Source organism: Rhipicephalus microplus, chromosome X, assembly GCF_043290135.1.
Source record: "Rhipicephalus microplus isolate Deutch F79 chromosome X, USDA_Rmic, whole genome shotgun sequence".
NCBI classification, from domain to species: Eukaryota; Metazoa; Arthropoda; class Arachnida; order Ixodida; family Ixodidae; genus Rhipicephalus; species Rhipicephalus microplus.
This window is the reverse complement of record NC_134710.1, coordinates 228,882,316-228,909,050: the sequence shown is the minus strand read 5'-3', so window position 1 is coordinate 228,909,050 and position 26,735 is coordinate 228,882,316. Positions and strand designations below refer to the sequence as shown.

Below are 26,735 nucleotides of genomic sequence, written 5' to 3'. Positions count from 1 at the left end.
CAATACATACATATGTACAAGGAACTTCTATGTGAGGTACTCCTTCAAGCAAAGCCCTCACACAGGAGGAAATCAAAATCACAATTTCCACAGTAAATCAAACTCACACCCCAAGCATCTCAGACACTAAAAAGAGACTTTCTCACACACAGATGACAACATCCCTGAAGCAGAGATGACTCCACCGGAAAACAGGCTAACAAAAATTGTGCATATAAATACATGATTATCAGTGTCAAATTATTGGAACTTCCAACACCTACAGCAGGAACAGAGATAATTCTTCAAGCAATTCACGATGAAGTGGTCTAACTTTTTATGTAGAAGATCCTGTTCTAAACAGAATCCTAGTACTAACTTATTTCTCATACTCTTTTAATGCTGCATTTTTGCACGAAAAAAATGGAAGAAAGTGTGGGAACGAAGACATTTCACCGGAAAAAAAACCCGTGTGATTCTCCTCCTGATTAACAGTGATGAAAGTTTACAAAGACACACATGCACACACTTTCAGGCACCAGTCTCTGAACTAGAAAGAGAAAAACCAAAGCCAGGTCCTCTCCTCAGTCAATCTTGACTGTTGAATAGATCTTTCGCACAAATGCACTAGTCCCAATGAAGCCAAAGGTGCCTGTGGAAAAAATGAACCAAAAATAAACAGTCAGTAGTGCTACTGCTCAGTCAACTTTTCAATGCTTGTGACTTGCTGTAAAATATTCACTACACATAGTGATTCAACCAAGTAACCAGCTCAATACAATGTAAAAAATTCTGAAGTAGGAAGATGTAAAGTGAACAAGAATCAACTAACGTGGCCATTTCCGAGAACATTTAATTTGACATCACTATGTAGCATCATATCGCCGCTGACAAATCTAGCCTTTTTTTTTTTTCAAAAAGAGCCAAATGCAGAAACCGAAACTAGGCTAAATTTCACGTGAGCCTAAAGTGCACCTAAATGTCTTTAACTTCTAAAACAGTTATAATCAAAATGCCGCAGTTTTCTATCGTAACATGAACTCAAAAACGCAGTTTCTAACCAAAAATGAGCAAAATACTCGAACTATTCCAATTAAACTGAGCCACATTCATTAAACCAGCACTGCGTCAACAATCATGACCAAAACAACCAACATGGTCTCACCCAAAATGTTTCAATTGTGTCCTTGTTGCTTTGCTATCATATTTATGTTGCACAATACGTTTGTCTAGGGTGAGTTAGCACTTACTGAAGGACATGATGTTCAATGACAACACTCAATTATAAAGAGTAAGAACTGGATATTCCTACTTCTTTCGACCTCTTACTGTTTCTTTCAAGTATAGCGCTAGAGCATCATGTCCTCCTTCCACTCAAACACGGTATTTTTCGCAAATGAAATACATATGAAATGAAAATGTTGGCGAGAAATCTGTTTTCTGAAGAAAAAGTGGCTCAAAACTGCTAGGCGTAAAACGAACTAGAGCACTTTTTAAGTTCTGCAATAGATGACAGCCCAGAATAGTGCACCATTTGTTTGCTAGGAAGGGCCAGTCGCTGTTTAAGTCTAGTAATCGTCATTATGCCCATATGAGGAAGCATGGCACTAAAAGAAAAGCACAAAGATGATGTTAATTTATCACAACATATTGCACTAGTGTACCTTTGAATAATTCTAGACTTGTTTTATGAGGTAAATCAAGCCCAAATAAAATGTTCCAATCTATATCGGCCAAATACAAACTTTACTCCTCATTACCAATAATACTGGGCTATGTATATTTTAGCCATGATATGGATTTGAAGTAATTAGGGGAGAGGAACATACTGGCAATAACCAGTTGAAGCAGGCACGACCCTTAATGTCAGCAGCAAAAAAGTGCACTTTTCTCAGTTTCAGTTAAAGAGCATTTGGCTGTTTTAGAAAAAAACGTGCCACAAATATAAAACCGTGGCAGGTCGTCGAAGAAATGTCCTCAAAGATACGGACATTCATTGAATTATGCATACAGGCACTGTACAATAATGAGTACTACCTATATGATCACTCACATCTAAAATCTTCATCAGCAGTCATGCAGAGCTCTCTATTATTCTGCAGCCCTGAGAAACATCGCAGCACTAGCTGGTACGTTGACCTGAGTCATATTTATGAGAACTTTTGATAACTCAAACAAAATTATAAGGTCCCTGCAAGTTTGAATTAATGAAAGTCTATGGCAGTTTCTTCTGCTATTAGTATTCCTCACTAAATCACACTGAAATCTCATTAATACAACCCTTCATGCCACGAATGCAGAATTACTTTACAGCAAACAGCAGTATGAACAAAATGCCAAATACAAGTTAACATCTGCTGAGGTGCGCAAGCCATTACTAAAAAAGGAATAAATGTTATGGCATAGTGCATGTTGCCTAATTTAACCACTATAAGGTTTCCTTCCAAAAATGTTAGCTCATTTTAACCCTGTAATGCCCCCTGTATCAAATTTGAAACATTGGTTTTTCCCAATGAGTGGGTTGTCATTTGTATAGCAATCTGCTATTGACTGATAACTAATGCTGCTTTGTTAAAATGTGGTATACTGGCTGCCACATGGCACTTGTCTTGCCAAGTATATTGTGTGCAGCATGTACCTACTCTAGTCACACCCCCTCTATCGATCGACCTATCCAAGCAACTAAATATGCAAAAGCCCTCTTCTGGTAGTGTAGCCCAACATTCAATATACATATATTTTTTTAGAAAACACTTATTACTAAGCATTAATAACTCAGATACCAAAGCACCTGTTGTCTCCACGGAGTAACTATGTCATAACAGATATGCCTTGCTAACGCTGAAGTTACTTCAAAAAAATTAGCAACTTTTCACATCACTTTCTAATGATGAACTTGAGAGTAGTTGTTTATATAGAAAAGTTTTAGGGTGTCACAATAATTAAAAAAACACAATTCTTTAGAAACCCAAAAAGCCACATATTTATCGTGGCACTGGTGCCATCTTTATGATGGTCACCATGAAAAGGATGCTTCTGTGGAATATTGATGCAGAAGCAACTACAGTGAAATCTCGTTATTGTGAACCTGAGATTAACATTTTTTTTTCAGATTAACGACTTTTTCGAGAATCCCCCTTCAAATGTTGATTGGTTGAATGCAAAAATATTTCACTACTACGTATTTTAGAATACCGAATCTTTCAGAATAACGTAAGAAATTTTATCCCCCTTATATATCCACAACACTCCAAAATAACGAATAGCGGTTGTAAAAAAATCACAGCATATCTACGAGGTGAATGATGATGAATGGGCGAAGCTCCGGAGGTACATCTGTATACCGTGAATCCCACTCGCCGCCATTCCACAGTTGGGAGGAGCTTGTCCCAGTGTACTTCCACGGTAGAAAGCATGAGGAACACGTGCGGTTTGCCCAGCTGGCGAATCATGGCAAAAAGTTTCTTGCGGCCGTTCTAACCAGTATTGCACCGTGCTGGGTACACCCCGCATGACGGCCAGGTCTTGGTTGAGCACTTTGTCCGTGAACTCGCGCCCGCCACTCTCGAGTTGCTGCCGCGAGAACGAGCTGGTGATGGGAGCGAGCGCCGCAGCACCATTTAGTGAGCACTCTGAGTACTAGGGCTGGCAACGACAGACAACGGTGGACAAGCCCACACCCTAAGAAACTTCGCCCCTAAAAGTTACTCGTGGCGGTAAAAACAACGTTCAGCGCCGTACCTGCCACTATCACCATCATCATCAGACTGCCCGCATATTTCTCTATTTGCCCACCCTATTCAAATGTGCAATAGCCCTATTGCTATCGTCATCGCCTGCTACTTGTTTTTCACATCGGGTTTTACGTTGTTGCTTTTGTTTTCCTTGGGCAGCTTTACCTGTGCGCTCATTATGAAGCTGTATTCTAGCCTTTTAATAGGTGGTTGAACGTTGAAGATGAGCTTCGGAAGCAGCATGAAAGGATTGCTACGACAGTGAAAAAATGCGATAAGAGTGACCCGTGGGCCGAAGTTGCCAATGATTACCCGTGCATGCTTCACTAACGCTCGAGCACTACGAACAGTGCGACGACTGACGACCGGTATGATCCATACTATGTCATGATAAGGAAACGGCGACGAGTGCGAAGACAACGTTGAAACAGTGCGCGTCAACCAACGTGAAGAATCGGTATTTAACGCCGATGCTTCGCAGTGCGTAACATAAGAAGGATGCACATGCTTTCAGCAGTCGAGCTGCCTACATCACAATGAACTGCGCTCTTCCTCAAATAACCGTGCACTCGTTCCATAATACTTTGTGTTTGTTTTACTGCACTTAATTGGAGCATAACGTGGTCGCAAATGTATAAACAGCACAGGTAGGTGAATCATTTGTTTGCATTCATGATTATCGAGCAAATTTTTAATACTTTCACTACATCTATTTTTCAAAATAACAAATGATCTTTAGAGGTCTTTTGAGATTCTTTGTATCGAGATTTCGCTGTAATTTGAAAAATTAAAGTAAATGCAAAGCAGCCACAACGTGATACTGCATACTTCAACCTTTGTCAATGTTTTTGGAGCATGCAGGCTACAAAGCATAGCTTTCGAGATTTGAGGGAGCCATCACTGAGGCTTCTATCGCACATCACGCCACTTAACTGGAAAAGCAACTGGTCGTGTGAGAGCCAGCCACTACAGTGCACACAAGTTATCTGTAATAGACACAATTTGTGTGCGAATTGACAAGCTTTTAAAAAATAGACGAGTTCTGCAAAGCTTGTGTTAATGAGGTGTAAATTAACAAGTTTCTACCACAATTCAGCTTTTCGTATAAGGCTGCCACTGGAACATGGTAGGCCCTGTTATTTGCATGCCTATAAGCTCATATATGTTCGTGCCCAATAAAGAGTGGGGTTCCACTTTCTTCTGAACCAGTAGCGTTAACGCGTCTATCTCTGCATGACTGTGCCCCTGCCAAACTAACTACGAGACATCTGATATATCTAGCTTTGTTATCGGCAGTCAACTGTATTACTAATGCTGTATTTTTGCGCGTATAACCCGCACCAAAAACCCAAAAATTTCAGTGGCAAAGTGGAGGTGCGGATAATACGCGGGGTTTTTCCTATAGTGCTGCTTCAAAGCAATGCGTGTTGTGCTGTGAAGCCCCTTAACAGTGTAACGAAGGCTACGGAGGCGGTTTCCGCAAATTCGTGGCCCCAAGACCGGTGCCTACCCTGAGCTGGAGGCGGAGCTAGTAAAGTTAATCGAAGATGTGAGAAGTAGGGGTCACGCCGTATCGACCGAGATGGCCCAAGTGGAAGCGCGGCGACTTTTGAGGGAGCTAGGCCTACCTCACGAGTTCCGTGCGAGCCGCGGATGGCTGCACCGCTTTATGAAGCGGCAAGGGCTCTCAATCAGATGGCGGACTAAAATATGTCAACGCTTGCCGGCTTCTTATGAGGAGAAGCCTCCCAAGTACCAGAGATATGTAATTGGCATGCGAAAGCAGCACAATTACATTTTCTCGCAAATCAGCAATGCGGATGAAACTCCTGTTCATTTTGAAATGTCGTTGGACACAACGATTGAGAAGACGGGCAGCAGTTCGGTGAGCGTGCTGACCGGCGGGAACACCAAACTACGCATCACAGTCTTGCATTGTGCCCTCGCCGACAGCACGCAACTGCGACCGTACGTCATCTTGAAAAGGAAAACTCTACCAAAGGTTCATTTGCCTGCCGGTGTGGTGGTGCGCGCACACGAGAACGCGTGGATGAACAGTGACTTGTTCGTAGACTGGTGAAAACGGTATGGGAGAAGAGGCCCGGTGCGATGCTCGCAAAGAGGTCCATGCTCGTTCTTGACTCGTTTCGCGGCCACACAACTGAGGAAGTGAAGGACCGCCTTTCACGCAACAGCACCGACTTAGTTGTTATACCCGGTGGAATGACGTCAATGTTGCAGCCTCTAGATGTGTAGCTTAACAAGCCCTTCAAAGCGCATGTCAAGCGCTGTTACGCCGAGTGGATGTCCGAAGGCTGCTACGACTTGACGCCGACAGGACGAGTCCGAAGGCCTGATATTGCCCTATTCTGCAAGTGGATTGTCGAGGCATGGAAGGCCATTCCAGGTGAGATGGTGCGAAAAAGTTTCAAGAAATGCTGCATCACAAACAACATGGATGGAACCGAAGATGACCTTGTGCATAATAATGAGGACTGCGGCTCAAGTGATAGCTCTAGCGAGAACAGCGACAGTGAGTGAATTGTGACTGGCCTTGCAGACAGCTTATTCTGCTTGCTAAATAAAGATTTTTCTGTCAACATATGTGCTATGTTGCTTGAGCAGTAGCTTTTGTACAGCCTTTCCTGTATATCAAATGCACGGGCAATACGCAAGGATTTTTTTTTTTCTTTCTCGGTGAGCTGAAAGGGGGGGTGCGGATTATATGCAGGGGCGGGTTATACGCACAAAAATATGGTGTGTTATCGCCTGTGGATAACATTGTATAGGACAATATATTACCAGTTTCACCCGGCCTACATACTCTCAAAACATGCATGCACCTCTGTGACAATATGCATCACAACATTCCAACGTTTATTTGAGCCTCATCGCTCATTGGAATGTTCCACTAAATCTAAAAAAAAAATGCAGCACCCATGAGATCATGCGAGGCATTTGCAGTTCTTGCGTAAAGTTGAAGTCAGAGCAAAATGTTGTACTACTTGAAATGCATAGATGAACAACTTTTTATCAAATGTTTTCTCAAGTAAACATTATAAATAAAATTATAGTACAGCTCACAATGAATAGTACTCACCACACAACACTCCAAGTGCGAAGCTGAACAGAGCCATGTAACCAAAATAAAACACAGTCTGAAACAATCCATACATCCTAGAAAAATGGAGAGAAAGAAAGAAAAAAAATGTAACCTGTTGCACACTTGGCACATTCATTCACACTTCCACACCAAATGTGAAAATTATGTCCACTGCTTTGTCATGCAATTTCTATATTACAGTTACACCTCGATACAGTATAATCAACAAAATTAAGTTATTTCATTTTAACATGAGTCCACTGTATAAGAAGTCTTGATATATAAAAAAATTTGTTAGGGGAAACTATATTATGTGGATCATGGGTCCTGAAGTTTTTTATATTTGTGTGGATATTTCAAGTATACAATTATTTTTATATTATAATGTGTAGTTTCAAAGTTATGATCTATTCTATGTGCATTTTATGGCCTATCGTTTGTCCAGACAGAGAGTTAAAAATATATCAGCATATCAGAATACGCTGGAATGAGTACTGAATAAGAAAACAAAAATAGATGTTTTAGATGCATTTGAACAAAAGTTATGGTTTGTTGAATATTAGTGATTGAGTAAGTCAAGCTTGGATTTGGAAACATACTATAATTTTCATTCAAATAAGTTTAGAGCATTCATTCCCGCTTTCTGGCATTCAGCTTATTCCAGCTTATTCTGACGTGCTGCTGATTTAATTTGTAACTCTCTCAGTCTAGGCAAGTGATGGCACCAAAATTGGCACATAGAACGAATGATATCTTGAAGAATACACATTATACTAAAAAATTTTATCTAGCTAATGTCACAAAATACAAAAATACATTTTGAAATAAGTGATGTCACATGCAGAGATTTCAGTGCAAAATTTAAAAAACCGCTGCCATATCCACAAAGTGAATGATGTTAGAGGAGCTAGCTCGGAGGTGCACAAGACGTCTCTTGGCGAGACGATTTCTGTAGGAAGGCTTGTTAACGAGCCGGCGCATGATGTGTATTTTAGTGCAAAATTAAAAAAACCGCTGCCATATCCACAAAGTGAATGATGTTAGAGGAGCTAGCTCGGAGGTGCACGGGATGTTTCTTGGCGAGACAATTTCTGTAGGAAGGCTTGTTAACGAGCCGGCGCATGATGTGTATGTCGAAGGCAGCATTGTTGGACACGCTCTGTAGCCAGCACTGCACAGTGTTGGCCATGTCGATCGGCACGTTAACCACTTGCCCCTTAATGCCATACTGGCCGCTTTCGTGAGCCAAATGCCCAACGCTCATAAATGGCAGATGTGGAGCTATCAGGCGTTCTTCAATGGGGTTGAAAGCAGGCAGGTGATGGGGGCTTGGGAGGATATCGGTACCCAAGCATAACACTTATCGTAGGAACTTGTCACGCGCTGCAGTGCCTGTTAAGCGATGAGAACGAATTGGACATAGTCGCGGGGATCTTTCTCGCCCTACCGGCCTGCCTGCCGGTTTTTTTTTTTTTTTTCTCTCCGCGGCACGCGTTCGTACGCGGCCAGACAAAACACCGCTAACAACTTTCTCTTTTATTCTCTTTAACCTTCCTTACTCTCCCAAACAACCTATCTCCCGCGTGGCGTTGTTGAAGTGACCTTCTGAGAGAGACAGTTACAACACCACGCTATCACGTTCCTTTCTTTCAAAGCCACTTCGAGGAGGCGAGCGCGCGAGCCATTGAAAACCAACGCTTTGGGTGGCGGCACACCATCTAAAGAGCATTATTGGAATCATCGAAGAGGCGAACTTGAGCGGTGACTGCAGAAGTGTACACACTGGCAACAGTGGTGTACACGCCGGCAGGCGTTGTATGACAAGTCGTGAGCAAAAGGAGCAAGCTCCTAAAATAAAACTGCAACCATGATTTTCTATTATTATAACAATAGGGAAACTTTCAACATTAGAGTTATCACAGTTTATCAATCTAAACAAAGCCATCATTTCACTTAGTGTCCCTTCAAGGAATATGTGGGGAAAAAAAATTCCGTTCTAGCAATCCAAAGTACCAAAAACATGATGTCCAATCTTGAAAAATTGCATGCAACTGCATTGAATGCAGTTGTAGGCAACTTCTTCTATGCATTTTAAATGACGAAATGAAAGCTCATCAATGTGGCAGCAATACGCTTTTTAAAATAATTTCTTCCATCACGAGAGCTTGGGAATTAAGGTTAATTCGAGCATGTGGCTTTGTTGAACTCTTTATGAGAAATGCAATGGCAAGCAGCCAGGTGACAATTACCAGGGATTTCTAGAAAGTCAGCTATTTATGCTTTTTAAAAGCCACCTTGTGCTCTGTAAAAGCAATTTTGACCTTTTTTTTAGTCTAATTACAATCTCAATTTTTTTTTCCTTCGGTCACAAAAGTAGAGGGACTAAACTAAACTTGTGAGAGCAAGTAAAAACAAAAAATATAACTTTGGGTAAAAAGTGCATTTTTCAAGTAGCATCTCTCCTTAAAGAAATACTACAACACTTTTTCAAGTGATCTTAAATGACCTCACATCGGAGTTTATTGCCTCACAAATTGACTGCCACAAAAAATTTGTAGAATCCGTCAAATATGAACAGGGCTACAGGGATTTATTGCATGTTTCAAAAGCTTTCTCCATTCTTCCGCTCAAGCAAAAGCTACCCCAGGGAAGCAGAGGAGATGATAACAAGAGGGCAAGAGGCTACATCTGTACTGCAGTGCACGTCATGACCTTGAACACATTTTTCTCTGTCTTTGAACGCATGGCTCACTTTCAATGGTTTAATTCTATTTGAGTGCAGCATGAGGACGTTAAGGCTCCCACAGCAGCGGCAATAACAACGCAGCTCAGCATGCTAAAATCAGGGAATGAACGTAAGCCAAATTGATATCACAAGCCAACTTGCACTCATGGCATCATTTGTACAGAGCATGTTCAAAACGTGTTGCAGGGCACCTTTTACGTTACACTTTACATATGAAATAAAAAAAGGTGTAGATTTCAATAACGTAATAAAAAGCTTTCCATTTTTTATTTGATAGCTTTTCAGTCACAACAACTCCTGTCCCCCCACAAAAACGAAACCAGCTCATAAGAGCAAATAAATTTTTACTAATCCTGATGAAATTAGGTGCACATTTTCTATACTGATTTCAAATATTTAGTTTGAGTAGGATAGCCATGCCATGAGCTAATTAAAAATGTGATGAACCCACAATTGTTTCATATCTCTACATAAAAAAAGGCAAAGTAAAAGGCAAAGTGAAAATCTTATTTTAAGGTATAGATCAACAAATCATGACACGCTGATCTCGCAAAAAGCATCCGACATGCTACACATGTGTCGCCTCTGTGTTGCACAGAAGCACATCTTTTCCACAAGCGCATATTTCAGCCGACCATGAGACCACTTTTACATCTTTTTCATTGTCAGCAGCGATGCTGGGGTGCCTCAACAACCACTAATAAGTACCACTACATTTCATTGTGCCGTGGCTCTTGAGAACAATCATTTCCACTGATTTGCGGCGAAATCGAGATTGAGAATTGGGACATGGCACCAAGTTTTTGACTTAACCAGACTGGTGCTGACCACGACTACAAGTTATTTACTCATATTTACATTGCAAGATGAGGCAACATAAAAATCATTTGAATTAAATGGGATTTCAAAATAACAAAGTTGGAATTAATGAGGTTTTACTGTACATGAAGCTTTACACACACAAAAAAGAACATATGTATTTTAACTGCTCTAGATGCAGACATTGCTGCCGATCGGTAGTAGAGGCTCCCGACAACACGCGATACAAATATTATAGCACAGCACACAGGGTAGAATTCACAATGGATAATCAAAGTCAGCTAAATATTGCTTCTCTTTTTTGAAAAATCACAGAAGATGCCCAAAAATCACTCGTAAAAAACCCATCAATCAGCCATTGGTTGATTTGAACATGGAGTGCTCGGTCCTTACAGAGATTGCCGCGGGAGGCCGTGACTTGTCTACACGTGTGCGCGATCACACTGAAAAAGCTGCGCATTCAAAGGAACAAAAAAAAGGTGCTCAAGGTCACGAGGCACACGTAACATTTTTCTTTGCCCCTGCCGTTCCGCCCTGCTTAGCTTCCAGCGCTTTTGTCGGGACGAGAGCAGAGAGAATGTAATTGCAGCATGCGATAAACCTCTAACTCCACTTGCATTGATGTATTATTAAATTTTTTGCGACGCGTTGAATTCGTGAGGCAATAAGCTTTTCTAGTGTATCCATTCTATGGTTACTTGAAAAAGTGTTTCAGGGCCCCTTTACCACTTATAAGATAGTCATCTGAGAATTGTTGAAAAAGACTAATACAGCATGATTTATTGCTCTGATTCCCTTCAGCAATGTGCTATGCAAAGACTGTGTTGAAATAATGCTTTCCCATGAGATAACAAACACTTCAGGATAGTGTAAGAAGAGATGCTCCCGAAAATATCAGTTAAAAATTAAGACCTTATTTGCACTCAACATATCTTTGGATCTGGACTATCTGAACTATCTCTGATTTACCCTGTTGCCTAGATTTAATACCTAGTGCAAGGCTTCTCAAACTGGGTTCCAAGGAACTGAGGGGTGCCACTAAATGTGTTTTAGAGATATGAAAGCGGTGACAATTCTCACATATATAATCCTTAACCAACCCGTTTTATTGATTTACATTAAAAAATTTACACCATAATTCATCCAGGCAAGATACTTTGAGAAACCCTGCCCACCTTTTTTTGGCAGGGAGAGGGGAGGGGGGACTAGGACAGTGTCTTGAGAGATTTGTAGTCATGCTCCTACAATTAGAAAAAGGCTGGTCGGGATTTGAGTGTCTCTTGAACAACTTAGGAGAGTTAGCAGGTATGCTGGAGTATTACTTTAAACTATGTCACATAACACATGCACAATTACAAGCTCACGTTTACTATTAATTTTACTGGCAAAATAAAACCACCACCAAATAATGATGGTTCATGAACGATAAGTACGTTGCTTACTTTGTTTTAAAGAAGTAATAATAGAATGAGTACAGGTAGACATAGCCTGCAGTGGAAGCACCAGCCAGAAAACTTGTCCACTGCCTGCAACAGAAGAAAACATCAATAACAATGGCCTCTAAAACTTATATCAATGTGCCAGCTTACCATCTGTAGTCTTCAGCATTCAAAAGGAAGTATGTGCAGACTATGGTTACACAAATAGTCACAATGGTCAGGATTAGGAACACCAACAACATGAAGCCATATACATAATAGATCTTGTAGGCCCAAAAGGATGTGAAGATAAAGTACCTGTAAGTGAAGATGAACATCCAAGGTGAGACAGTTAAAATATGGCAATATACATACTATTCAGTGGCCAGACGATATTTAAACACTTTTACAAAGGAATGAACAAGCCCTACATCCAGACAGTAGTGCTTGAATATAAAATAAGTAGTGCTTGAATATAAAATAATGATGATGTCCAAAATATGTTTATGTATGTTTATGTCATGTTTATCAATGAACAGCTCCCTTTACACAATTTCAAGTCACTACAACATACTCCCTTCACACAATGTTATGTCACTGCAACTTAGTCGAACCCACTATTGATCCCAGGTATAACGCTCTATTGGTTATAATGACATGTTTATCATGAACAGCTCCCTTTACACAATTTCAAGTCACTACAACATACTCCCTTCACACAGTGTTATGTCACTGCAACATAGTCGAACCCACTATTGATCCCAGGTATAACACTCTATCGGTTATAATGACATATTTCAGTGCACTTACAATTTTCCTACGCTACCCATTGAAGCCGAGTCCACATATAATGAGCATTTTTAACTATAATATCTGGTATTTTACCACCTAAAACCACAACATGAATATGACGGTTGCTGCAATAGATTGATAGATATGTGGGGTTTAACGTCCCAAAACCACCATATGATTATGAGAGATGCCGTAGTGGAGAGCTCCAGAAATTTCGACCACCTGGGGTTCTTTAACGCGCACCCTGCTGCAATAGAAGGCTCTGTGAATTCCGACCATGTGACATTATTTTATGCGCCTTGAAATCTAACAAAACACGGGCCTCTAACAAACACGGGCCATGCAAGTCGCGGAGCCATGCGACTTGCATGGCCCCGCTTTAACTCGGACCTTTAGTTAGGCAGCTGAACACTGCAACCATTGATCCACCATGGCAGACAATGAACATTCTTAAGAGGACAGGGTAAACAAAAATATTTTTAAAAATCTTTTCTTTCTTTTTGTGTAATTTGAAATCTACAGTCTTTCCTGAACCAGAATCAGTTATTCGTTTGCTCTAGTGCAACTTTTTTATGTATAAAAACCACACATTTTGAAACTTATGCGGCAGCCTGCTTCACCCTCCTTAGGTACGCTTCACCAGAGTGCACACGTGGCCGAAAAAACACGCCATAATGAAGGGCACTAATTTTTTTTAAAGTTTACTTGGAATGATATTTGGTCTGGCAACAAGTGCTTCATCTGCCGAGTTAATGTTCAGTCGCGAGTAAAAGTGCTTTTCGGGCGGTTTTTTTGCACAGCTTTGCGCGGGTTGTGCATGTTATTCGCAGAGTTCCAAAAGTATTATAGTTTAGCCATTAAAAGAAATATAGGCAGCTTAGAGGACATGCGAAAGGCTCTCTGGGCCACATATTTCCAAATGGCATCAAGGAATACCAATCCATCCCATGGCCTTTGCCCAAAGGACGCTGACACCTGGGGAAAATTAAACAAAGCCCAGTTCAGTGGTGAATCATACGTTCACAAAGAACACCTTCCGGCAACTGTTCTTGAGGCTTTTAAGACAATCTATGCACAACTTGCTAATCCTGAATTACTTGTGAAATGCCTCCATGGGAAAACTCAAAACACCGAGTCGTTCAACAATATTGTGTGGGAGTGCGCTCCAAAAAACAGGTTTCTCGGATTCTAACACAGAAAATATGCAGTCTTGTCACTGTAATCACCTTCCACATGGCATCGTCATTGTCTTTATATTCAAGATGCCCGCCTTCTTTGATTATTTCTCTTGCTAGGCTAGTGCTGCCATACATACTTAAGAAATATGTGAAATTTTTTTTATGCACCGATGTCTTGCTGCTGCTTTGGTTTTTCTTTCCAAAACGGCCCACCAACTTTCGCTTGTGCATCCGAGCTTGTGCACTGCAGCTGATTTTGGTTTTGTCCTTTGAGCATTTATCGCTTCTCATACCCACAAAGCATGTTGGCTGCCTCATTGACCACTTGTTACTCTCGTTTATTGCTTCCTGGGGCACATTACATCGTTGCTTTTTGTTTCCCGTTTTGGGAAGTTGGAAAAAATAATTCAATCTCATTGGTGGTAAAATGAAGAATTTTTATAGCTTTTTTTTAAGAAGCGTTTTGCTTTCCAGATGGTAACAACCATACACCTTTCTTCCGTGCAATCACTCACGCAGTTCGCTTACGCTATGGTATTGCACACCAATTGCTCTTCTGCTAGTGAGTCAAGCAACGATTCTTCTGATGTGGACTACCCCCAAATGCCAATCAGAATCTCATTCAGTAGATATCAGTTTGTCACACGAGGATTTACGTACAATTTGAGATGCCGAGCGACACCTTGAAAGAGTGCACAGCGAGACAATGTGAACTGTATCAAAGGCGACTATTCCCAAGTTTTCAGTGTTAAAGCAAGAACCATCTTTGACTGGAAAAGTGCTCTGGTGTGTTTATTTTTGTATGTTTCTGAGCTATGTTTATTACAACACATAAATTTTATTTATAAAATATCTTGTGTTTTTTTAAAGATTTTGCTTGATCTTACAAATAAATTATGTGTAACAAAAAAAATATTTGTTACTTTATGGTCACAAAAATCTTTGGTATCTTTTTTTATATTATAGAATCATGTAAACAACGTAATTCAGCAATAAAAATGAATTTTTTTTAGTGCATTTCATTAAAAAAATTTGACCCTCAAAGGGTTAAAGGTCCCATACTTTTATAATGACCACTTGAGACATGGTTGCAGCAAAATGGAACTTCTTTAACAAGAGAGGCATGCACTTGCTTGTACTCTGCTAAAGTTTAATTGCAATGAAAATACCCCAGATCAGTGAACACAGCAAGCAGGCTTTAGGGGCCAAGAGTGAGGTTCCTCCATTTCCAGGCATTACTGCAGGATGACAGTGCAGACAAAAATGATAGAAGAGAGCATGAAGCCTAGCAGTAAGCTTTCACACAGAAAACTTTTCAGGTGACCCTCTGACAGTCACAACAGCCTAAGACGAAACCAACAGTGCCTTGCAATGCTTGGAATGCAAGAAGTGATAACTGTGCTCCTTGACTCGTTCAAGCTACAATTCGCTGCAAAAGGTCTTCCATCTTTTCTAAAACGAAAAACCAGTTCATCAAATTCCAACTTCAACAAACTGGAGTTATGATTTCACCAATAAGCATCAGGAAAGAGCAAAGGTAATGTGGTGGCCACCAATGAACTCGCCATTCTGACTCATTGCAATCAACCCTATCACAATAAGAATGATCATTCACCTGTTCAACAGCGCATGTGTTGGACACTATTGTGCTAAGTCACAATAGCGACAAACTAAGTGTGCCAAACTAGGTAACGAAAATTTCGTCACTTCCTCGTTACAAGTAGTTTCAGTCTGACGTATCAGAGTGTCAGCGTTTTCAGGGCACAAAATATTGGCCTTAAAATATTGGCCTTAAAATTTGAAGATAATTACTATTTCAAGCTACGTGGAACTTTTGTGGCTTCCGAAAAATGGGTATACCATAAATTGTGGTGGCCTACGACTTTCTAATATAAACAACTGCTCCAAGTCCAAATAAGTAATAAGTTTTTGAATGTCACTTTCAATGCCGCAAAATATTTCCACCTCGTCATTGAGTGTGTGTGTGTGTGTGGAAACAAGGAATCTGACTGTCATGAGATTTTATTTTTAGAAATCTGTATTGTCTAAAAAAAATACACCCTGTATGAGCTCCTGCAATTTAGATAAATCATGTTGTATAGCATGTTTTTTTTCTAATAAGCCTGGATGTAAAGCATTTATTTACCTGAAAGCAAAACAGAACAGAACAAACAATATAAACTGGAGACAAAAGTGCCTTCCTTTAACTGCGTGCTACGCAAACACACATCTGAAAGATTGAATTACCGCAATTACTCGAATCTAACGCACACCTTTTTTCCGGTTAAGCGAGTTCATAAATCGCATGCGCGTTAGAATTGAGTACGAAAAAAAACAAATGAATACAGTCATTCTATTGCCATCAGCATTTCCAAAATGGCCGCCCCCTACGTGCGTCGGCATGGCGCGTCGGCCATTTCTGCCTATGTGTTTCCCATGTGCGGCACTTCGTACGCGTGCTGAGGAGTTCGTCATCTTGTAGTGCATTAGCATCAACAGCATGAAAGGGCTGACTCCAAAAACTTGACGAGTGCACCAAGATGCCTCTTTTATAAGAAATGTCGTCTCGTGTGCCGAAACGGACGGAAATCGGGCCGCATCGCGGTCGTTCGGCGTTCGGAGTTCACGAAACGTGCGTGCGGGACTGGCGGAAACAAAAGCAGAATATTGTCGATAGCAAACATTCACAAAGGCTTCAGTGGACCACAGCAGGGTCGGTTTCGCAAATTGAAGAGCTGCTCGGCGAGTATATGATTGAGAAGTGAGCGGCCCGTGACAACAGAACTGCTCCAAGTGCAGGCTATGCAGTTAGCCTTAGAAAAAGGGCTAATGCAGAGCCAGTTTTAAGCGAGCAGGTGCTGGCTAACTAACTTTATGAAGAGGAAAGGCTTTTCCCTCCGAAGGCGAACAGGCATATGCCAAAAGTTGCCGGAGGAGCACGAAGAAAAGCTTCACAGTTTTCAGAGGTTCGTCCTAAACTTGCGGCACAACAACGGCTACCTGCTTGGGCAAATCGGGAATGCCGATCAGACGCCTCTTTACTTCGACATGCTTGGCACCACAACCGTCGAGAAGAAGGGGGCGAAACAAGTTCGCAAGCTGACATTGGGCCACGGTAAAACTAGAGTGACGGCAATGCTCCATTGCAGGTCAGATAGACCCAAGCTTCCCCCGTACCTCATATTTAAAGGGAAGACACTCGCGAAAGGAGTCGTTTTCCCGATTGGTGTGATCGTGCGGGCCAATGAGAAAAATGGCTGCGCGTTGCAATCGATGTCTTACTTTTTTTTTCGTCGTGGAAACCGGGTGCGCGTTACAATCGAGGGCACGGTAGAATCGAGTAAATACGGTAAAGGGACACTAAAGAAAATTACTCTTTCACAATTACAAAATCACTGTACTTGCTATAAGAAGACACAGTGTAAGCAAGACAACATGCAAAACGAAACTGCGGGTGGCAATGCTATCTTGAAGCCACAGCAAATGTCAAAACGTCATGGATTTTGATGCTGTCTACTAGGTCCTACGTCGTTCCTAGTAAAGATGAAGAACATTGTCCTCTGAGGGGGCCACAAACATAACATAACAAGTTTCAGGAAATTTCATTGAGCCACTCTCACCGATATGCAAAAAGTACTTTTTGAGACGTCACCTGTGGCAATACTGCTGCGACATTGAAATAAGAAAATTTTACCTTTACTTTCTTTTCTGTTAATAAATTTATGCCAGCGAGATTAACATCACCATTGTCAGAGTTCAATTCATCCATGTAAAAAAATGCATTGTTTCTCTTTAGTGTTCGTTTATTGGTAATATGCTGCACAAAACAGCAATAAAATATGGAAACTCACATCTCAATAAAGATTGAGCCAAATGGTAGGATGCCTCCCAGAACAACGATGACTGAAGGCTCCATGAACCACTTTTTCTCTGGGATTGGCCGAGGCACAGCATTAATGCGACATGGGTAGTTGGGCTGCCCGGCCAGATTACGCCCCAGCACCGTGCCAACCAGTGTCAGTGGCAGGATGATGAACAGGCAGATACATGTCACTGCCACCTAAACAAAAAGAACCACAGATCACTGCTTGAAAAAAACAAAACAACGAGAAGGTTATTACCGTAAGCACATTGCCAAATGCACTAAGATTTTAAAACAGCATGCATAACTTATATGAACGAAAATTTGTAGCCGGCACATGATTTCATAGAGCGATACTGACAGGCTACGAAACGTTTGTTTGGCATCTGATTTTTTTGGGCTTTCTCGTCAAAATGCAAGTCCGAAGCAGCATTAATTGAAGACACCACGAATACTGCATCATTTATCTCATAGCTTAAACCAGCACTTTCACGTGCCGACGCATTTTCAGTTGCAGCCGTAGTGTATTCCAAAAGTTAGCTTTGCTGCTACAGCCAAGTGTTATGCAATGAAGAATATTGAGAATCCGAAGGGGCAATTTACAGTGCTAGACGGTGGCAACGCCTACACGAAATTTTGAATTTTTTTTGGCATTGAATGAAAGGCCAAGCCCTAAAGAGTCTAGAAAATGTAGTGCTAAGCATGACTGCACCCTGTAAAAATAATTACTAACTATAGTATGTTTCTAAAAGCTAGTTTCAGTTCCTGCTGTACCCTGACCTCAAAACAAGGTACGAGCTTCTTCCTGTGCTCCTGCAAGATATAGTATTGTTTCCGTGACTGCTTCGCACCATGGCTCCGTTGGTAATGCACAAGTGACCATTACTAATCTTTTGGTGATGCATGAACACTCATCTTGGAAATTTCGGTATAGTATAACTTCATCAAAATGAATCTGCTTACAACAGACATTCAGTTACTACATACATGCGGCGTTATGCCGACCTCCTCGTTTGTTCTAGCTTTGTTTACCATGAATTCTGGTACAACGGACATTCGGATATAGTTTACTAAAATGTGAGGCTAGCAAGGTGGTCAGGACTCTTTTACAGCGAACTTTTCTACTGCGGATATGCCAAATTCAATAAGTTCTGGCTTCAAACATCGCTTGGCATACTTTCTGGGCGGGAATAGGGCCACAAGTATTGACGTACTAATATAAGAACAAAGGCCGCATATCTCCAGTCTGTTAGCGATGAGTTGTGCTTAGCTACGGTAACCAAAAATTGGCACGCAGCATAATTGATTTCGCGTGCTGGGGCGCTGACGTGCGAAATGGCTGGCCGCTGCCACTATTGTGCTGAGCGGTCGGTGCGTGGCGAGCTTGGCTGGGGTCCGCTACCGATGCGCAAGGTTAGCAGTTCTAAGGAGCCAGCGGCTGATGTGATCTGTTGCTTGTGACGGAAGACATTACAGCTCCTTCGCTTTCACATATTCGTTAGCGCGATGGTCTTAATTGCCAAGCACGAGGCGGATCGAGTTAGGCCTAGACACAAATTCGAGCAGAAAGCGCGGCTGCGATGTGCATGGCCGCGGTGCCCGATGTTTCAAAGTACACCACGCTCGATCGCGAGTACAAAGATCTGTCCCGCGGTGGTCTTCGTCGCAAGGTTTGAAGCACTGATAAGCAGAACCTTCTTACTAACGAGTCAACGCTATAACAATCGGTTCGAGATGTGCGCGTACGATGTTCGCGTCGAGTACAGCGCAAAATCGTAATATGACGACTGAACTTCCGCTTGCACCTGTTATAACAACCCGTGAACACAGAACGAGCACGAAAACGTTACTGAGTAGTGCAATTTTAGACAGCCGCGACCTTGCGACGCATAAGCAGCGACGAGTACGGCGCAAGATCGTAATCTGAAGACTGAACTTCCGCTTGCACCTGTTATAACAACCCATGAACACAGAACGAGCACGAAAATGTTACTAAGTAGTGCAATTTTTGACAGCCGCGACCTTGCGACGCACAATAAGCAGACGATGCTATCTTGGAGGCGTATCCTGAACGAGCATCGGACTAGCGAGGCGTACTGGAGCAATACGAAAGAAACAAATAATCGGAATCCTCCAAATGAATTTCAAACATCTGCTTTTAAAAAACTGCATGCTCTTTAGAAAATACTTTTTATGACGAGTTCAAAATAGTGGTGGCAGTTGTGCCGTCGCAAAGCTATAAAGTTTTGAAAAACGCCGTTTTTTTTTTGTTACTTCCACGATGATTTTCACCACCTCGGAAGGTGGAAAAAATTTTTTACAGAACTTTTACGTAGTTTTCAGTGAAAATATTTTGGAATCAGATAGAAAACAGGCTACAGGCACTCAAGAATGATTTCCAAAAAACCAACTTTTTATGCCCCATTTAGACTTGTGATTTTTTCAGATTATAACAGACCCATTCAGTGTTTCTACAAAAGTCTGTTGTAACAGTACTTGGATTTTACATACTCCTTTTACAACAGACCAAAATCCTCGTCATTGTGGGGGTCTGTTGTAATGAGGTTGTACTGTACCTGAAATCATCACGAGCCAGACTGCCAAGTGAAGTCACCAGAATTAGTCACTAAAACTGACAACAACTACTACCTGACATCAAGCTAGTGTTGATGTTAGTAGGTGTGCCATGAAAAAATTGACTTTAATATCAAAATAAAATATCTTAGCATTTGATACTTGAACTTGCTCACAGCCCCTTCATGACATCCTGTTTCTTGCACCGATGTGCCTAAATAGCATCAGCGGGCAAGAAGAGCTTTAGAAAATAGCCCGCAGATTTTCAACACTTTCTTAACCTTATTGCAGAATATATTCAAATAAATGTTCTTTTGAGCTACATAAAAATTATAAGAGATTTCCTTGAACTTTATGCCCGTTCATTTTATCTGAAAAACTAAAGAGAGACATTTCTTGCATTTAAAAGGAACTTGAAAACGTGCTTTCACTTTCGACTTTAGGAGCTGGTAAATGAGGTGACTGAAAGTTTTCTGGGGCACAAAGCTTGCAATATTGAAACCGTCTATAGACAGGAAATTTGTAGGCAGAGTAAACTCATCTTCGAGAAAGGTGTAAGTACCCCTTTAAGCAATGAAAATTTATGTAGGTGTGATGGCAGCAGCCGTAGTAAACAATGCTTTTCTTGGCGAGTTCCATGTGCACCCATAGTGCATTTTGTTACAAATTTAGAGTAGATGAAACACCAGAATTATTATTCAATTAACCACACTGAAAAATTTCTACCCGTGCAATATGTACACTAAAATAACTAAGCAAAATCTTGATACGAATTCATAAGGAGCACGCAAAATATTCTTATCATCCCGAATACATATCAACCAAAACGAGTTAAAGCTGATCATAAAAATGAACAAAAACTTTATTGGGTTAAACTACTTCTAGATGAAAAAGTCCGTGATGTTTTTTTTTTTTAACTTTTCTGCCTTCACTGTCCAGCCGCCTGAAAGGAATGAAACCATGCTGCCGTTTCCTCACTCATGCTGCTGAAGTTTAAAGCTATATTCACACGACGGACGAAATCGCGATTCGATCCCAACGATCGAGTACCACGTCGCCATACGTCCCCCATTCCTACGCCATCCGTTCCTACGCTCTTTCTCCGGTCCCTGGGGAGTGATTTGTGTAACGGCGGAGACCCAAATCGCAGTTGGAATATGTTGTGATTTTCTGCGAAAGATGCAAAACTCCTGGCGGCGAAACACCTGCTGCTGGCAACCACAATTCTTTCCGATCAAATCAGTGTCACTTGTACTGTTCGTGATTGCTTGCAAATAAGGTGAACTAGAACCATACAGCAGAGTTTACTCGGCGACAACTTCTTTTGGTGGAACTTCTGCACCGATAGCCCTAGGCGAAGTAGTCCGATTCGGCCTGCGTCTGGTAATGTTGTGGAACGTGATTGGGGCGTACCATCAGCATTTCATGTAGAGGCAGACACTGTTTAGGGTTTCAGGTACACGTAGAAAGGCGGGGCTTTCTTGTGTGTCCAAAAACGCTGTAAAGTTAAATAAATACAACTGTTTTGATCGTGTGTGCTGCTTCCTATCTTAAAAAGCTCCACATAAAAAAATCAAGGAAGAACTTCCATATTGCACATTGAAAATACAAGTGCTATTGTGAACTGCATTCAGTGGCTGTATAGAATGCACGCGATTTGGCTCTGTAGCCTTTGTTACAATGCTAAGAAAAGTTGTCGCCGAGTATTGCTCTTCGTAGCTGGTTTTACATCCCAATAGATTCTTTGGTAAGCCACGGCTGAACCCAGACTGATCTCTTGCACTGAAAAAGTCCTTTCTCTTCTTCATAGTCAACTGCATCTTTGACAGCCATCACGGCAAAGCCTTCATCTGTCTGCGCCATCGCCTACACTCTTAAAAGAGTGGGTGGAACCGATCCGTTTCTGCCGCCATCTGCTTTTCTGCACTGTCGTGTGAATGCGAGCCGTGGAGAGATACCGAACACGTCAAATGACACATGACTGATCCGTCCGCGATCACGTCATGTGAATCCAGCGACACGTTCACACTTGGCCTCAAAATGAGCGAAAGCGGCAAAACTCACCGAAAATTTAATCGCTTCGCCACCTAAGTGGTCGGAAAACTAGCCGCAAAGTCGACACGAGAAAATCGGTTCCCACAAACAAGCCACATTTTCTCACTCGCGTGCAGCGGTCAATCAAGCATTCGTATCAATCGCAGTAGCTTGGGAAACCATTGCTATAACACTGAATCACAGCGCATTTTATATAACGTAGCTAGTCCAAAACAACCATAAATTCATATCTTTGCAAAATTCCGTTCAACCGAAATCGTGTCATCGAGATTCTGCAACAGTCAAACCCATTTATAACGAACTCCAAAGTGCCATAATAAATGGCTGTTATATAAGTAGCTCATTGCATACGGACTCGCCCATAAAAACGTCCACTTAAAAGCCAAACCAGTTTTCTTTTTTTTTATTAAGTGTTTTTGTTTTATTTATTAAAAGTTTGTTTATTAAAGTGCAAACAACCTGTGCACTGACAAACTACGCCTTTTCGCGTGTTAAACAATGCCCATTTTCTCATGAGTGAATTCAACCACGTTCATTAAACTCGCGCCATTCCACTGTGGTTCTACTGTGGTTCCACTGAAAAGCGGTACCGCCATGTCGAACCAATCATCCCTCACTAGTTGCATGTAGCACGTTGCTTAGTAGCACTGTCGCAGCACGTAGCACTGTCGCATGCCAATTCTTTTGCAGTCCAAAGTATGCGTGCGTTTGTGTGTTCTTCACGCATGCTTCCCTCAGGATCCTCCTCGGGTGCGGCGAGCAGCCTGTTCGTTTACCACAACGAAGAATTTTGAGAGCAAATGCGAATTTGCTAACAGCAGCATCACGTGCTTGAACCGCGGATACTATGCCGAGCAGCTATCTGCAGATGGCTGTGATAACGTTGCCGGCGATGAGTCAAAACGACATGTTCATCGCCTCCGGCAGCCTCGCCATCGCTCTTTTTTGACGCTTATCCGCTAAGGCACCCCTGCAACCGTGCGGAAGACGTTATTACTAAATCGACCAGTCTTTGCCGTTACCAACAGGTGGAAAACCTTTTGCGGCACATTGTGGTGCCGGAGAGTTGAGCGTAGTAGAGAACTTTTATGCAGCTAAAATTATTGCTTCTCGCATTTATGGCTTCTTTCGTTCGAAGGCATGGTTGGTTAATCGTCAGCGGTCGTAGATGCCAAGAATGGCGTGCGAAAGCTGACCGCGAGTCTTCATGCTGACCCCTACTTTTTTTCGTCCCTCCCCCACTTTCATTCAACCGGTAATGAAACGTCTGGAAAGGGAGCGACCTCACTTGGAACATCCGAAATATGCATGTGGTGTTCACCACGGTACATGATATTTTTGTCGCAAGTAAATTGCAGCAGTGCAAATGCGAGCGCGGGCCTATCACATGCTTTAGAATGCCTGTTTGAACATTTTTTTTGCTTCCTATGTGCCATATTTTTACGCAACCGTGATGGAAGCATTCGTTGTAAAAGTAAGAGGCTTTGAAAAATGTTTACTGTATGTGAACTCAGTTTCAAAGGGTATCATAGAAAAATCGCAAGTGCACTGAAATATGGATCGTTATTACTGATATATTGTTATAAGTGGGTTGGACTGTATAAATATAGTGAGACTCTTATGAAGTGCACTGGCCATTATAGCACTGTTTCTGGTGTGTTTAAGCAAGCAAATATGTTATCTTTAATTATCTATCTTTAATTATATGAGACAGCTGTTACTGGAACACCTCATATTGTGTGTGTTCCCTGTACCGTTCTCGACATTTGAGTGTGACGCTTAACTGTATGAACACCTCGTATTTATTTAAAAAAAGTTTTGCTAAAGCCACATGGTTTCATGCTTCTACCATTAACCCAAAAACAAAACTTATTCATCTGTAGTTCATACATGAGAAAAAGACTCACCATAGTTCCAAAAGGAATGGCTCTAGAGGCGTGATAATAGATGGCAATGAAGTTGATCACAAATGCAGTTCCACACACCAAAGCTGGCAGCAGAAATGCGCTTGTAAGCATCTGTTTGATCCACTGTTTACCTGGAAAAAAAAAATTGAAGGCACTTTGTAAATTCCAGACTAAGTTCGGCAAAAGCTTGTGGCCATTCGACTGACTATGCCATCTATTTTTTTACACTCCCCAGTGAAAGGGCACACAAACGGAATGTGTGTACGTTTTCTTTTTTAATTTTTACTGCAAATCGCAGTGAGGCCACAGACTAATATGCCTCCGTTTCACATGCATTCGTATTTTCGCCCTTTGCGCGGAGTGTAGATGCCACCTGCGTTAGAGCGCTCATAAAGATAATTTATCCTCCGCTGGGAGATGCCACAGGTGGCATCATGCCACGGGGCCGAACGGACAACGCACATTACGAATATGAGACCTTAAAGGCTTTTGCCTTAATAGCACTACAATGAAACTAATACCATCTCATAATAATCCTCTGGTAAGTTTATTTCCTTAAACATGTGGCAAAGTCTTTACTCAAATCTTAGCCTCAGAGTCATTTACCTCCTTGAGAAGGGATATGGCAATAAAAAACTATTATTTACGGAAATAAAAAGACGAAATTTGGCATGCATCTCACTTGTTAAGTTCTAATATCATAAGTGAAATCGGTTTTGAACAATCTGTTGTAGTATTTGAGTTATATGCTTGATAGATTTTCACAGTTATTCTAGAATTAATTACACAAGTTTTTTTTAATTAAGGGGCCGGCAAATGTCTGAGCAGTAAAGTTATTGGTCTATTTTAATATCGAAGTAAGCACATAAAAAATGCTCTAAATGTCCAGTACATATTGTCTAACTAATAACTTTTACAAAAAGCCAATAATAAATATCTGTATGATGCATAGACAAATATGAACTGCTGTACGAGATTAATCAATGTTTCAGAATCTAAATACAAAAAAGATAAAAGTCATATGTTCATTTGCTGTGAAAAGGCATTAGTATCACTGACACCAACTATACAAACGACTAAAAAATAACTAAAAGCTGAGGAAATGGAGCTCAAAGAAAGATTGATTTGTGGGGTTTGACGTCCCAAAACCACCATTTGATTATGAGAGACGCCGTAGTGGAGGACTCCGGAAATTTTGGCCACTTGGGGTTCTTTAACGTGCACCCAAATCTCAGTACAAGGGCCTACAACATTTCCGTCTCCATCGGAAATGCAGCCACCACAGCCGGGATTTGATCCCGCGACCTGCGGGTCAGCAGCCGAGTATATTAGCCACTAGACCACCGTGGCGGGGCAGCTCAAAGAAAGGAGTTCAAACCTCAGAAAAGAGAACTTGGAAGGGAGCTGGTATTATTTTTCATTGAAGAGATGCAGCACTGCCACTACATTGATCTGTGACTTTCCCTCTTTACGATGATGCTAAGAAGTTGGCACTGAGTCAAGAAAAATCTACAAGATTACTCTAGTTTAAAGCCCAATTATCTCATAGTTTTTAATGACAGCACACTAAAAAGTGCTTTTCTTTTCTTGACTTCTACTGTTCATTTCGTTCTAATATCTCACAATCACGTAAAAGTTAGCCTGAGGATTTCGAAAAATTGAAAAATTCAACACTTCGACTAAATTTACCATATCCATGCCCGACCCCACCTCTCTTGCAGGCAATAGCAAATCTATGAATTCAATAGACAGCTTTTTGCCACAGCATGAAACATTCTACTAAAACTACTTTTATATAGCATAGGCTATACTATGAACTGGGTGAAATGAACCTTGGTCTTTGGCCAACTAGGACACTTCTGGCACGTTGGTAGGCCTATAGATATATACAATGGAACCTCCCTTTTAACAATACTGAAGTGCAAAAAAAATAGTTATAACCAATAATTCTAATAGGTTATACACACACACACAAAAAAGGCAAAATATGGGATGGCAGGCTCCCACGCTAGAAAATTGGGACGCTTTCACCACGCCACCGCAGGCCACATATTGTCAATGTATTCTGAACACTGAAACTCTTTGAAGCCTCACTTTAAAATTTTTTTTTTGCTCAAATTGCATGCATGAAACTGCATGAAACCACTGTATAAAACTGCATGAAACCACTCTGCCCTGACAACACAGGATTGAACCTGTACTGTTGCAAGTCAATCCGTTTGCAGCCGTAGTACATTTCAAATAGTCAGCTTTGCCACAATAACACTACGCAATGAAGCACACCATAAATCTGAAGTGGTTGCTGTCACGATGTAGGTCAACATTACTAGCCGGGGTACAGAGTAGCCTATTCATGTTCGGGGAAAGGGGGGATCATGAGAAAGGCATGTACAATTGGCGATACCTGGAGTTACTGTAGCAGAGTTATGTAGGAGAGCTACGTGCAGGTTCAGCTAGCAACCACAGCAATGCGGCAAAAACACACATTATTTGAAGGCAACATAACTAGCACGTTTCCGATCTGCACGCTGGCGTGACACCATATTGCCACAGGAAATTACCATTGCT

General features: G+C 41.4%; 1 protein-coding gene across 2 annotated transcripts in view; it reads right to left on the bottom strand.

Annotated features, from left to right (window-relative positions):
* Positions 1–26,735, bottom strand: part of TM9SF3 (transmembrane 9 superfamily protein member 3) — a 61,296-nt gene continuing 34,561 nt past the window's right edge. For both annotated transcript variants that reach the window (XM_037435950.2, XM_037435951.2), the window contains exons 9-14: positions 24,168–24,298; positions 17,621–17,829; positions 11,971–12,117; positions 11,824–11,907; positions 6,814–6,890; positions 1–631 (exon numbers count right to left, since the gene is read on the bottom strand). In XM_037435950.2, the coding sequence (XP_037291847.1) occupies positions 564–631; positions 6,814–6,890; positions 11,824–11,907; positions 11,971–12,117; positions 17,621–17,829; positions 24,168–24,298 (716 nt within the window). In that variant the 3' untranslated portion in view covers positions 1–563. The remainder of the gene's footprint in view (positions 632–6,813; positions 6,891–11,823; positions 11,908–11,970; positions 12,118–17,620; positions 17,830–24,167; positions 24,299–26,735) is intronic.